Below are 13,864 nucleotides of genomic sequence, written 5' to 3'. Positions count from 1 at the left end.
CTTGGAGTTCAACATGACTTCAACTGTTTTTGCATTTCACATGAATATAATACTTCAGAGATCCAGTCGTTGTCATAGTTCCTTCTTCCTCCAACGCAAGGAAGAAGGCAATCACTCTTTAACAAATGACTGAGCGATTAGTGAGTTACATCCACATGCACTCAGATGTCGGAACCAACTTACATTTATTAATGGATTAGAAGTGCAATCAGGTTTAATCATCTCTAATGTTTGTACATCTCTAGTTTGTAAAGTCCAATGCGAATACATCATCAATATCAGATCAATACCGGGAGGGACATTTCAGTGCTACTGTTTATAACCGTTATTCCATCCACTACTTTTATCTCTTCGTCAGATGTTTAATTGATTCATACAAATGAAACAACAATGTCCCACTAATATTTACAGTTGTACAAAGATCAACAAGCCCCATCACGACGTCTCGAAGCCCAAAATAATCCAATACCTTGGTTGCTTTATTTTAAAAACTAATTATTTTACAAATAAAAGTTATAGGCGGCGTCCTGAGAATATTATGTGCAAACAGATGAACGTCTCTCTCCAAACAAAGCATTGAAAAACAAAATCCTGACGGTGCTTATATTCCGTTTTAAGAGTTTGACACCTGCTTCATTTCCTGTTTCACATTATATATTCAATAGTTCACAGTTTCCTGTTGTTCACGGAGTTTAAAATGAGTAACCACAATCCTCTGAAATGATTGGCAAATATTCGTGCGCAAAAAAAAAATTGACCATGTTTATGTAATACTTCATTCATATAGTAAAGGAGCAACATGTTCTCAGGAGTACTGAGTGTTAGAGATTTTCTTCCACAGTAAAGTCTTCAGGTTGTTAAGGACTAGTGAGTGGTGGACCTCCATCTGGCTTGCCAGACCGCTGAGAGTCACGCAGGTGCGCAGCTGCTTTTCCAGATCCCCCCGGAGGTCCGAAGGTGCTCCGAAAAGCAGAAAATCCTGCAGCAGCACGCACACTTTGGCGAGATTAGGCTGCACGACCTCGGTGTTACACTGCTTCACCAGTCGGTCGCACGTGGCCGTGCAGTCCCGGCCGTACGTGCAGTCGGCGTTGGTCTCGCATCGCCGTCCCTTCAGGAATCCCCGCACGACGGCCTCCGACGCCACGCTGTGCAGGTTGGCCATCTTGCAGTCGTACTTCGCGTTGTAGCCCACGTGGTGGGGATTGGCGTCGCATATGAGGAAGCTCCCGTAAGAGCCGTGGAAGACCTCCTCCACGAACTCCAGCAGGCCGATGGTGATGCGAGCCCGGCGGGGCCAGGCCGGGGCGAGCCAGTGGTTCAGGCCGGAGCTCAGGGCCTCGGGGACGAGAGACTGCAGGTAATGAGGCACCTCCAGCCTGTAGAGGGAGCTGTGGCTGACGCGCTCTGTCACGTACAAGTCTCCGCAGAAGCCCAGCAGCTTGGGGGTGTGCTCCTTCTCCTGCAGCGCCACCATCAGGAGGAACTCGTTGATCTGGAGAAGAGCCCAGATCGACTTGGCCTCGGCGAGAGACACTTTGCTGTCCTGGTTGACATCCGCCAGGGTAATGACCCGGTCCACCAGGGTGCTCAGAGATGGCTGCTCACCGAGGTTAGCCTGCGGGAAGGAGGTTAGTTTCTTCGGTTATTATCTTGTAAGTGAGAATTTCTATATCGGAGATGAAGAAACACAATTTCCTGGTGTTTGCGCGTGTGTGTTTTTTTGATTAGAGATGTTCTGATCCATATTAAAATGCTATGCGGTGTAATTGATGGGAAACCTTGAGGAAACTGTGCAGCATCTCTTTGAATTCATCCATCGACGTTCCACGAGTGGGTTTGTCAAACAAGCTCATCTCCTGTCGCAGCACCGAGTCCGGAGCTCCATCGATCTTCACCGGATCCTCGACGCCGCACTTGATCACAACCGGCCGCTCCTTCCACAGTCCGACGTACACCTGCCGACAAAAAAAAGTACGACAATAAGTGATGACGGAATATGACCGTAGAGGTTCGGGGCTCATTAAGTTACTCAACACAAGCTAAACAAAAAACAAAGTGCAGTTAACTGTTTCAGAACCTGTTAAAATACACTGCTTAAAACGACTGTTTTCAGATGGAGGAAAAATATTTGTCCAAAAAAACTCTGAAAATCACGTCTGTAGTGCCGATTTTTTTAATTTTTTTAATTCTGTGTTACCGAAGTTGTTGTTGTGTCATATTTTCATGGATAAGGCACTTATTATGTCATAAGGTTTTAACCAATGAAATAAAGATATAATGTTGACATTTTAGTTTGCATTTTTTTGGAAATATGCATGTAGATGATACCATATTAAATATTGAAGGTCAAGGTCATGGCTTACATGCTTATTGTCTTAAAAACATAAAACCTGTGCTGTCCTTTTGCAAAATACTTCTCTGGTTAGTACACGAGGATATTTCACTCTGAGAAAAAAAAAAAAAAAGTATTCATCTGGAAGTGCTTTCTTTCATCGGAGGTTGTTGTTGCATGTCTGCTGTGTGTGTGTGTGTGTGTGTGTGTGTGTGTGTGTGTGTGTGTGTGTGTGTGTGTGTGTGTGTGTGTGTGTGTGTGTTTATTTGACCTGATGCGTGGAGGAGGTGGACATGCAGTGCTGGAAGGTTAGAGTTCTCTGGTCGCACAATGCCTTGCAGGACGAGCCCGATATGATGCCCCTTCTGTAGTGATCGCACTGCAAACACAAACAGGAAATGCGCTACATTAACTGCAGGAAACAGGAAAAAACCCTCCAAGCGCTTCGTCCCCCCTCGAAGCCGAGTTCAATATTTACGCATCAGGGATTTTTTTAAGACGTCTGTATATTTAGACCTCCAAAGGGAACTGTTGAACCCTTCGCAGGGATTGTTTGAGGAGACATTGTGCTCCATCCTCCGTTTTTCTGCCCCCGCTTCCTCCCTTGACACGCTGCGACACGTCTATCCCGTTTGATTGAAGATCCCGTTCAATTCCTGACCCTGACGATTCTGCTGTCAACAAAACCCTCAACGTGGGTGCAGAAGAAGTCCCGTTCGAGCGAGAAACGCCGTCGCCCCGCGGCGGGAGGAATTTGCGCTGAACTGCCGACGTGCCGGCGGCACGGCACGGACGTCACCTCTTGATTCCCTGTACTCGGAGCAGATCATCAGATTATCACTGATGTGTTGGAAACTCTTCCAGTTGGCACCTTGAGAGCTGGTGGTGGAGCGTTAAGGTGACGCGAGGTCACGTTTTTGCCACCAGACAAAAAGACTGATACCAATCTCATGTCTGTGTGGTCGATATGAAGCTATCCCATGCAGCTAGTTAGCTTAGCTTAGCACAAAGACTGGGGAAAAGGGGGGAAGCCTGTCTGGCTTTTTCCGTAAGCAACAAAATAGGAGTATTTCAAGATCCTTAATTTTTAATTTTTTTTTTTCTAAATGAGTCTGCACCGGAGGCATTATAGTTTCGGGTGATTCGTCCATCCGTTCGGACCCACGTTGGGAAATCTCAAGGACGTCTTTGAAGAAAATGTCTTCAAATTTGGCACAAACGTCAAAGGTCAAAATTCAAGGTCCGCGTGTCCTCAAGTCAATTCCATCCATCTGTCCCATTTTCATGAACCCCGTTGTCTCACGAACACAGCGAGTGCGTTTCTTTGAATGTGGCACAAAAAACGTGCACTTTTTTTTTTCCCAACGATGAATTAATTTTGATTTCGGAGGTCAAAGGTCGAAGATCAAGGTGACTTTAACCTTCATGTCCGTGTCATTTTCATGAACCCCTTTATCTCACGAACACCTCGAGGGAATTTCTTCAAATGCGGCACGGACATTGAGCTGAACTCACGGGTGAAGTGCTTAGATTTTAGAGGTCAAAGGTCAAAGATCGAGGTCACTGTAACCTCATGTCCATCCGTCCCGTTCTCAAGAACTGGCGCTGGCTCACGAAGGCACGAGGGAAATGTTTTCACGAATGAACTGCTTTGATTTTGGAGGTCAAAGGTCAAAGATTAAGCTTCCTGCGACGTCGTGTCTGTCCCGTGCTCGTGAATGCGATACCCTCCGGAACATCTCTACTCTAAACAAACACGGATGACGACTTAGCTGGTTGGCAGAAGAGCACAAACGTGATGCTTCACCTCATGTAGGTGGTACGACATAAACTTGGAAGCAGAACGGAGTAACTCACGGACCTACGCCTAATGTTTATACACACACAGGCACACGCGCAGATCTGAGTATATGTTGTTACGTCATTGAACTTTGATTGTGCGTTAATTACTCTGATTTGTATTTTTTTTTTCCCTGCTCCTCTGCGCGCTTTCAACTCTCCACGTCTGTTCTGTTCTCGGTCGCCGAAAGCTTTGGGAACAGCTGGGCACAGCTGGAGAGCGCCTGAGCTATCGGCTACACCTTCACCCAAAGACACAGGCCGTGTGCTGTACACGTGGGAACAGGCCAGACCGGGAAACCCAAAACGGACCTCAAAAGACGGATCCTCTTGTCCCGTCCAGCTGGTCCGCCGTATCGGCCTTTATCGTGACAGAATGAGAGCCTCGCCGCTTCACTGAAACAGCTGGAACATGGCTGCCCTGTTCTATTTTCTCTTCTTCTGGTTCCGCCTCAGTACTCTCTGCAGCTCTGCGACAGCCGGAGCAGCAACAAATTGGCTGGTTTCAAATCTTCTCCCCGTATGTAGTCCAAAATGATAATAAGACAGAAGACATAAAATCTCATGAAACATTCGGCGCTGAATTTTCTTTGTTAGTGGTTCAGAGCCAAGCCGCTCCGTGCTAATTTGTATGTTTGCGATTACGGTTTTCATCTTGATGTTCATCCTAAATACTAAATTTCTGTTCTTCTTCAGAGGTGTTATGCAACATTTATATTTTTTTGTATCATGTATGCTAAAGAAAGTATCGAATTCTCACATTTGAAAAGCAGGAATGTCTGAAAAATGACTAAAACAATTCATTGGTTGTTGAAACATTAAAGACCTCATTAGACAGACTTGTGTTAAATCCCATTAAATAACCTGTGTTGTGATTTATATATCTGTATGAATAAAATGGAATTGAATTATCTTACTTTCTGTAACTTTAAAGAAGCCTTGCAGGGTTTTGTTAAGTTAGAGAGCTTAGTCTTGTCTTTTTGTTTGTTTCTGTAAGGCAAGTTAGTTTAAGGTTATATTATTTTGGACTGTGAGACCTGACACACTTAAAAAAAACCTCCAAAACAATGCCATTCTTTAAACAGAGAGGTTTTTTTTTTTTTTTTTTCTCTCCAACGGCTGAACATTACTAGTTTGTTCATTTTATTGAAACTTTTATCGAAAAGTTGTCGATGGTTGAATCTCAGCAGGACATGCACCGAGTCAGCGTTTTGTTTCATCTGATTGATTAATTCCATTTAAAAGTGAACCAATGTTTAATTATTTTTTTTCCCAGTGAATTATTGGTTCCACTTTTGCATTTTAGTCGATTTTTCACTGCTAAAAACACTTCCCGAAATAAATATTTGTCGTCGTCCAGTTCGTTATGTTCCCCTGGATTTCGAAACACCCTGTAATGCACATTAGTGGTTGTGAAAGACTTACGATGACCATGTGGCAAACATGTCCACGGCAGAGTTCGGAGTAGGAGGCGTACTGCATGTAGACGACCCAGCTGACGACCAGGATGCCCAGCCAGGCCAGGAGAAGGTACTTCACCTTGATGGCCGGGAGACGACTCTGTTGGCGGAGCGGAAAGGAGAGGAGGAAATATAATAAGTCGAGACGACATGACATCTAATGATACCGTCGGGCCCACGCAAAACACAGCACGTTCACAATATCTCTTACGTAAAGGTACGGCAACGTTATCAGCTAAATATACTTTAAAGTGTCGAAATGAAGAGCATTTTTGCAGCAGAAAAATGCAAAACTGATTTACTGAATATAATTTGGTTACCTTGATGACGCTGATGATTTAACTACGGCAACTGGTCACTAGTCTTAACCACTTTTGTGTAGCTTGGTCATTCCCAATGTGGGGTTTAAGATGCCTCCCAAGTAAATCTGGAGGGTCATGAGACCAAATTAGAAAGAATTAAAAAAAAAAAAAAAAAAAAAAAAAAGAAATTGTGACGCACAAATCTGTATTCAGTGTTTTGGGACTTTTCTCTCTTTGTTGTTTTTGAATGAAATATTTTACAGCTGTTTGGCCCGCAAACAATTTTCCAAATGATACCATCTGGGAAGTTTAGAGGTGACATTCTTTGGCAAATCTACCTCAAACATCTAAAAAGTGACAAACCCCGACATAGATCTTTTTTTCTGTTGTTACAAGGGGTCAGATGGAAATAAAGGCTTGGATCCATTGGCTTACAAATACTACATAAAATACACTGCTTCTGTTAATTGTAGCCTACAATATTGCCCTTTAAAATGCTGTAGAGTAGAAGTACGAGATAATAATGAAATATGTAAGAAATGTCAGGATCCATAACCATCAAACGTGAAAATCGAGAATAAAAGAACTCATTAAGCAGCACGTTTCCTGTCTGGTGTTGTAATCCTCCTGTTTTATTGGAATATCTAAGGCACGCATGAGCAGAATTTGTTATGGGGGAGCTACATTCAGAGGTCCTTTCCTTTATGAGGCCCACGCAACAATAAACGGATGAACTGGGTGACTTGACCTTATGAGGAGAATGTCAAGAAAGATGACATGCTGCTGTGCACCCTCGATTTTCTCGCAATTTGTGCGACATCTCGTGATGCACGTGAACTGGACGCCTCGGATGTCATCGATGCAGATATTAAGACGGATTATTTGACATGCAGATGCCGGTAGATCGACCACGCGGGCCCCCCCCCCCCCCCCTTGTGAGTAAACACGTACCTGCAGGCCTTTGGACAAAGGGCAGAACAGCATCAAATGGACCAGTCTCCGCAAAGCCCTGGGCATCATGAGCGACTCTTGTTCGGAGGCGGCGGAGCGAGAAAGAAGAGAGCCCTGTCGGATCACATCCTCACAGCGAGCTGCGCCATGCGCCGCAAATTACGCGCATTTTTATTATATTATTATTATTATTATTATTATTAATACGCGCGGCAAATCGAAAGTTTTTTTTTTTGTTTTTTTTAAACTTGTCTTTTACAATATAACACGTCGTAATCCAGCTTTCCAATACAAATTATTCGCCTGACAAAAAAAAAAAAAAAAAAAAAAAAGGATCAAGCGAGCGTCCTTGAAACTGAGAAATATCCGCACCACATAGGCCAGAAAAATCTCCCGCTCAGGCCCAGAATTAAAGATCGTCATCCGTCACCTGCAGATCCGATTAACGTGAAGGCTGCCTCTTTATTACCCCCATCATAGGAAACTGGACATTATTATTGTGACACAGAAAATAGCCAGTGTCGACCGATGAGCGCACTACCTCCCGTTTCCCAGCGACTCGCTGCTACGCTTCCTTAAAGGGACAGATCTCAGCTGTGAGGGGTTTTTTGGGGGGGTTTTTTCTTTCCCCCCCGCCGACGTAAAATGTTAGCGCGCTTCCTGTCCTATTAAAATAAAGACGATTTCGTGTTTTTTTTTTTTTTTCCCCTCAAGATGAGATAAGACTTTATTAATCCCGCAGTGGGGGAAATGTAGTTGTCAGCACAGTTTAAAAATAAAGGTAAGAAAAAGATAAGTACACAGGAAGAAAAAAAACAAAAATACACATGCAATAAAAAAAAAACAACCATTAAAATAAATGTAAACTGTAAAAGAAATAAGAATCAATGTATGAAAACACGCACACAAGCGATATGCTCAAATTAAATAAACACACCTTGATATGTAGAGAAATATAAAGAAAAACATAATTACTGAACGTAGGTGATAAAAACATATATTGTTTATTGTAAATTTTCCAGATATATTGCATGTTGCACAGAAATTGTCAGTTTAAATGCACCTTCAGCTGCTGCACAATCCGCCGGGGTCAAATGACCTGCATGGAAAATACTACTTGAGTAAATCCACAGAAGTATCAGCAACTAAATGTGGTTAAAGTATTAAAGTTAAAGTACTGGTTTCGTCCCTCCGACTGATATATTATAATATATGACATCAATACTAGTGAAGTGTTGCAGCTGCTGCCGGTGGAGCTCCTTTGAACTAATTTATATATCGTTTTATATACACAGACAGCAGATATATGAGGGGAAATAAGAAAAGAAAAAAAAAGTGAGTTCTGAAACACAAATCTGTTCCTCATTTTGTGGACTTGGGACCAGTTGACTATTGAACTGAAACCATGCGAAAAGTTAAGAGGGCAAAAACAGCATTTGGTGTGACTAACTTCACACTTAACTCATTTGTTTAAGCGAAAGAAACTTCCTGCAAACGGCAACGCGATGAAAGTGACGACAGACAGCAGATGGAAGAAGAACGGGCAGCAGCTGGATGCGCTGATGACAACGACAGGCGGTGAGGAGGGCTGAGAGATAACCAGAATAACAAGAAGTACATCAAGGCTCATTCAGGGAACACTTGTAAAATAAAGCTGTTGTGCTCCGCAGATGCACATTAGGTCCGTATAGTGAACGTCAGAGGAACAAACTTAACTAACTGAGCAACTCCGCTCTTAAAAAAATGACTGTTTTTCGTCAAGAGGAGTCTGGTGGCTTTCCAGAGATTGACACAAAGGTACAATTTGCCTTTGGAAAAGTCTGTCTGACGTCAACGTAAAGTCATGAAAATAATCTAAGTATGGCGTGCGCCTAATCCCGGTATTGTATTTTCTAGGTGGGCCTTCTTTTTTTTTTTTTTTTTTGGTGGGTAAAACACATTTTGGTGCCCGTACAGACGCCTGTTTCTGCAAACTTGGGGGACGTCCTGACCCCCGATCTACTGCCAGCGATACACCGACTTCAAACAATCCAGACCATCCCTTTAATTGCAAATGCATTGGCAAATAAGTGTTGTTGTTGTTTTTTTTTAGTCAATAAATAATGTAAAAAAACAAAAAAGTTGTTGATGTAGGTCGGTAGTTACTTTATTAATCCCCAAGGGGAAATTTTTTTTCGCTACAGCAGCGTACAGGAAGCAATAAGATAATAATAGAATAATAAAAAGCAATGTGATTGATGTGATGGAAAGGAGTCTCGGGACTGTCAGCAAAGATGAAATATTCCGATTTGAACAACGTGTTGGAAAACTTCAAAAACACTCCCTTTATCTCACTTTATGTCACTAAAGACATGCATGTCTGTCTGTGTCTCCAACACTGAGGCGGGTCCATGTTTCCCCACGTTGGGGGGAGTACATCTGAAAAAAAAAACGCAACACAACTAGACGTTTGGTCATGGTAAGTTTACAGCTTCAACAGTTGTTTACGTTTCTGTTAGTAAAAACAAATCTACTGACGACGACGATGATGATGATGATGATGTTTTATGGCTCAACGCAACGTCGGCCCGCAGCGTCAGAAGAGGCACGACGGACAAGAGCTTCCCACGATGCACTGCTGCAGCTCCACAGGTTTATCTGAGCCATCAGAGGTGACCTCTGGGCTTCTGTAACGATTTAATAGTAGGAACATGAATTGAGTCAAATATTAAAAATCAGCAGGGGGACTTTTCAAGCGTCATTCCCAAACACGGATAAGATAGTAAGATATGGACGAATCGCTCCCCCCCCGTGATCTCTATGTAATCATATCTGCATTTTTTTTTAATGTCAAAATATCTTGTCGCCGTGAGAGCTCGCGATGGGCACCGTTAACAATTTTCTAACATTTAAAAGGAACATATCGATTGATTCATCTGGAAAACCATCACTCCATCGATCTGCCGTGAACAAACTCGTTAGCTGCTGCCCTATTTTCTCCGGCGTTTCATTCTGGCACAGCATCCACCCTGTCCGATTATCGACCCTCCCGCCCTACTGTGTCATTTACAGTTGGAACCGGATCGGCCCGACCTCTGGAGGCGGCGTCGTCAGCCAAAGGGCGGTCGGTGACCTCGCGTGAAAGTGCGTTTACCCGTCTGCATTGCGTTTCACCTCGCCTTACCTCAACCTGTAATATCCATATAATCCAATTAAATCATCTCTTAAAGCGCTAAATCGAACCGGTTACCTCCACCGATCCCGCGGCCTCCGCGCCCAGAGGCCACAGCGGGAAGCCAAGAGAAGAGAAGTCTGCGAAATGGTACAACAGTGGAAATTTGGTTATTCCCTTTTATTTTGAAATTTCTGAAATCAGCCCCCATCCCCGCCCTCCCTCCTCCCAATACAGGAGAACTGAAAATTAAAAAAGAAAGGTGGCATATGTTGAAGTAATTTACTCTAAAATAGTCACTAATTAAAAAAAAAAAAGTTTATTTATAGCACGAATGCATTCAACATGTTTATTTTTAGCAACAGGTTTGACAGCAGTCTGAGGACTGCAAATCCTCTCCAGCTGTAAGTCTGCTAAATTAAAATAAATAAATTAAAAAAGAAAAAAAAAATCCACCAAATGCTGTGATTAAACCTTTTAATAAGTAAATGAAGTCAAAGTTAAGCTCTTAAATGTTGCGCCATCGTGAACTTGGTATAATGACCTGAAACCTAAAAATAACCCGTTGCCGAGCACGCGGAAGGCAGGAAACTAAAAACCACTCCGGTGAACGTCACGAGGATTTTTTTTTTAAATTTTTTTTTCACCTAATGTAAATCGCGACTTGACATTAATATTGATTTTGAACAGAAGAAAAAAAAAAAAAAAAAAAAAAAACCCAGCAAAATAGTCATTTCCACATGAGTCGTGTTCAGTTTTCAAATCACAGGAGACATTTAAAACACGAAACACGGTGAAAACGAGCTCTCGTTTAATTCACGATGTGTGATGTTACATGTTAAATGCACCGTGACGACCGGATTGTGTGTGTGTATATACACAACGTCACGTTTACTCACCGTTTCGTCGTGGCAGAACATTTTCCCCCAGAGGTCAGAGCAGAGCAGTGCACCCTGTTGTGATTAAACTACGGAAGCCTGGAGACACCAAACCTCAGCTGCTTCGCAAACTACAAATAGCTGCGTTTTTTTTTTTTTTTTTTTTAAATGTATTTCAGATATCTTGTTTCTGGTACTACAGCGACTACCATAAAAGCCTGTAATAAAGAAACGGCGCGTTATTGTTCCTCTGTCACTGCTCAAAAGGTAAGAGATGTTATGGTAATACTTTATTTTTTTTTTAAAGTACTTAAGACTTTATAAATATGATTTCATTTTTTTTTTAATCATTCAAACCGCTTATTGTCTTGAAAGTACATGAATGAATCAAAAATGACGATTGGAACTAAACACTCACCAGATGAACAGGAAATGACCACGTGGAGATCAAACTTCTTAGAAACCTCTTAATTAAATGTTAATGAGCTCTACAGTCGGAAAACTTGTTTATTTTACAGATCACTCAGCTGACCTTTTGCACTGGAACTTTTACTTCCACTTATAGGGAGAACTTTTAATATCTACATTTGCACCGACCGCAAGACAACGGACTGATTTTCTTTCAATCTGCACCTATTTTAACGGTTGATTCCTTTATCGGCGTCTTGCGTGAAACATCCTCTGATCACAGTTCATGAAACCCAGGAACTCCCATGATGCACCAAGCACGTATCCGCGACGTATACGCCGCTGCTTCGGTTGTTTCAACATTGCTTTAACATTAAATGATCTAACGCGGTTGGTTTTACTTTAAGTTCGGTGTACTCGCTGTATTTTCCGGTCTGCGTATTATCTGGAACTATAAACTCTGTTGGAACCGCGTCGCTCGACGGTTTTAAATGAATTTGATTGACTGATTAAACGGCAGTCCAAGTAAAAACAAAAGTCAGTTATACAAGAGGTGCGCGACGGTTATATTTGGACAGCTGCGGCATGACATGTGATCCATCTTTTAAGGGGTTCAAGTGTGAGAAAACTGTTAAACGAGAACAAGAAAAACCCGTCGCGGGAAAACGAGATTCATCGACGAGCAGGTCTTTCATCGCGAGGCGGCGCTGCGGCCGACTGAACCCGACCTCCCCGCAGGTCAGGCGTTTTCCGCGTTGCGGATGCCCGACGTCGGGGGGAGCAGCGGACAGTTTTTTTTTTAATCGTCTCCCGTCCGAAGGAGCGCGTCGCGTCACGAGCTCGGCGCGGCCCCCGCCGACAGGCCGTGAAGCAGCTCCATCTGCCTCCTCCTGTCTTTGGCGCGGTTGACGGTCGCCTTGAACAGGCGGCAGTACAGCTCCACGGCGGCGGGGGGTGTCGTCGTTCCCCGGCACCGGGTACGTCACCAGGCTGGGGTTGCAGTTGGAGTCCACCACGCCCGCCGTGGGAATGTTCATCTTGGCCGCGTCCCTGACGGCCACGTGCTGCTGGAACACGTTGTTGAGCGTGGAGAGGAAGACGACGAGGTCCGGCAGGCGCGCGCCCGGCCCGTACTGGATGCCGGCGTTGGTGAGGAGGCCGCCCTGCCAGTACCGCGTGTGCGCGTACTCCCCGCAGCCCCTGGCGGTGCTCTCCACCAGCTGCCCGAACTGACGCCGGCGGCTGACGAAGAGCACGATCCCGCCGCGGTACGCCACGTGCGCCGTGAAGTTCAGGGCCCGCCGGAGGTGCTCCGCGGTCTGGTCGAGATCGATGATGTCTTGGTCCAGGCGGCAGCCGTAGAGATAAGGCGCCATGAGCCTGGAAACGTGGAACCGCAGTTACGAAAATAACCAAGAATAAAACTCGCAGGCGAGCAGGTCGTGGATGATATCCTCTAAACTGCGGACCATTGCACGGTTGTTTTGTTTCCAAATTTTATTCTACACACTGTTAATTTTTCCATTTGATATTTTGACCTGGATTCGTACGTGTCTGGTCAATAAAGTCCGTCTCATCTATCCATCTTACCCCCTCGAGCGACAGCTCGCACTCTTTTCTGTTCTGCTGCTTCTTCTTCTTCTTCTTTACTGCGTCAGGCTGATGTAAAAATGTATACAAAATAAATTAATAAAAAAAACCACCACACCAACCTGTGCCTGCAGCCTTTTTTGTGACCGAGATGAACTCTGGCGTCGAACAAGTCTTTCACCGAGAAGAGCTCAGACACGCGGAAGAAATCCGGTTTCCGAAGCGGCTGGTTTAAGATTTTGTCTGCGTGGAAGAGAAGAAACATTTGCTGAGAGAATTTAAAAACATTTAAAATACCATTTATTATTATTATTATTATTATTATTATTATTATTATAAGCATCCCCTTAGCTCACCTGTAACATCGTCTGTTTGGAGTTTAGGAGACTTCGCGGTCGCACAGTGATGTCCACCGCGGGAGTATCCCGCTGGGACAGTCCGAGACGGTCCTAACACCAAAAGCCCTAAAAAAAATAAATAAATAAATAAAATAAAATAAAATAAGACACAAATATCAATCCGTTAGCTACTAGCCCTGCAGTGACGTCGGGCTAACACGCTAGCGTGTAGCTCATGACTGAAAGCGAAACAGCGGAAAAACAAAGACCTGCCGTTTAATCGTATTCGCTCTTAAATAGTCTTGTTAAAAGTGACATTTCAATTTCGGACAGTTGCATATTGGTTTCTCTGCGTACCTTTCGTAAACGCCCGGGCAGCCATGCTTTGCGTTAAGAGAAACCACAGAAGGTCAGCGAACTGCGCATGCGTCGTCTTCTCCTCCTCGCTTGCTTTTAATTGGCGGGTCACAAACCAGCTTTAAACGCGCATACCGCCACCTACCGTGTCGGAGGGTGTAGATTCACGACGTTGGTTTGACTATTAAATGAAAAAGTTCAAATAATAATAATAATAATAGTAATAAAACAACCGCCTTCTGATTTCCCTGAAGT

At 43.7% G+C, this 13,864-nt stretch overlaps 2 protein-coding genes across 4 annotated transcripts; both read right to left on the bottom strand.

Moving 5' to 3' along the window:
* Positions 1-168: 168 nt before the first annotated feature.
* dipk1b (divergent protein kinase domain 1B) lies at positions 169-13,112 on the bottom strand. 3 transcript variants are annotated; one of them, XM_069168684.1, is made up of 6 exons: positions 9,405-11,869; positions 6,888-9,305; positions 5,600-5,734; positions 2,607-2,714; positions 1,782-1,958; positions 169-1,618 (listed from the first exon to the last, which is right to left on the bottom strand). In XM_069168684.1, exons 2-6 carry the CDS (start codon positions 6,954-6,956, stop codon positions 806-808), a joined length of 1,302 nt encoding a protein of 433 aa, XP_069024785.1. In that variant the 5' UTR covers positions 6,957-9,305; positions 9,405-11,869; the 3' UTR covers positions 169-805. The 3 variants fall into 3 exon arrangements, with proteins under 3 accessions (XP_069024785.1, XP_069024793.1, XP_069024801.1); XM_069168692.1 differs by having other exon boundaries at positions 6,888-9,553; positions 10,117-11,869; XM_069168700.1 differs by lacking the exons at positions 6,888-9,305; positions 9,405-11,869 and adding an exon at positions 13,037-13,112.
* Positions 12,053-13,687, bottom strand: mrps2 (mitochondrial ribosomal protein S2). The gene is given in 5 exon segments (XM_069168710.1): positions 12,053-12,276; positions 12,278-12,704; positions 13,037-13,157; positions 13,271-13,378; positions 13,610-13,687. Coding segments are annotated over 5 exon segments (801 nt in total). The 5' UTR covers positions 13,635-13,687; the 3' UTR covers positions 12,053-12,156.
* Between the last annotated feature and the right edge of the window lie 177 nt (positions 13,688-13,864).

This window comes from Embiotoca jacksoni, unplaced genomic scaffold (assembly GCF_022577435.1).
Source record: "Embiotoca jacksoni isolate LCO1_2020_lvr unplaced genomic scaffold, fEmbJac1.0.p SCAF_10, whole genome shotgun sequence".
Lineage (NCBI taxonomy): Eukaryota > Metazoa > Chordata > Actinopteri > Embiotocidae > Embiotoca > Embiotoca jacksoni.
Note: the sequence above shows the minus strand (reverse complement) of the source record. Positions and strands in the feature narration are given on the sequence as shown.

What these genes read in the sequence shown, in the direction of transcription:
- dipk1b (XM_069168684.1), bottom strand. Translation starts at nt 6,956, where the DNA reads ATGATGCCCAGGGCTTTGCGGAGACTGGTCCATTTGATGCTGTTCTGC. An exon ending in CCACCTCCTCCACGCATCAG is followed by an intron (nt 1,959 to 2,606) that starts GTCAAATAAACA and finishes TTTTGTCGGCAG; the next exon opens with GTGTACGTCGGACTGTGGAA. An exon ending in TGCTGCACAGTTTCCTCAAG is followed by an intron (nt 1,619 to 1,781) that starts GTTTCCCATCAA and finishes TCCTTCCCGCAG; the next exon opens with GCTAACCTCGGTGAGCAGCC.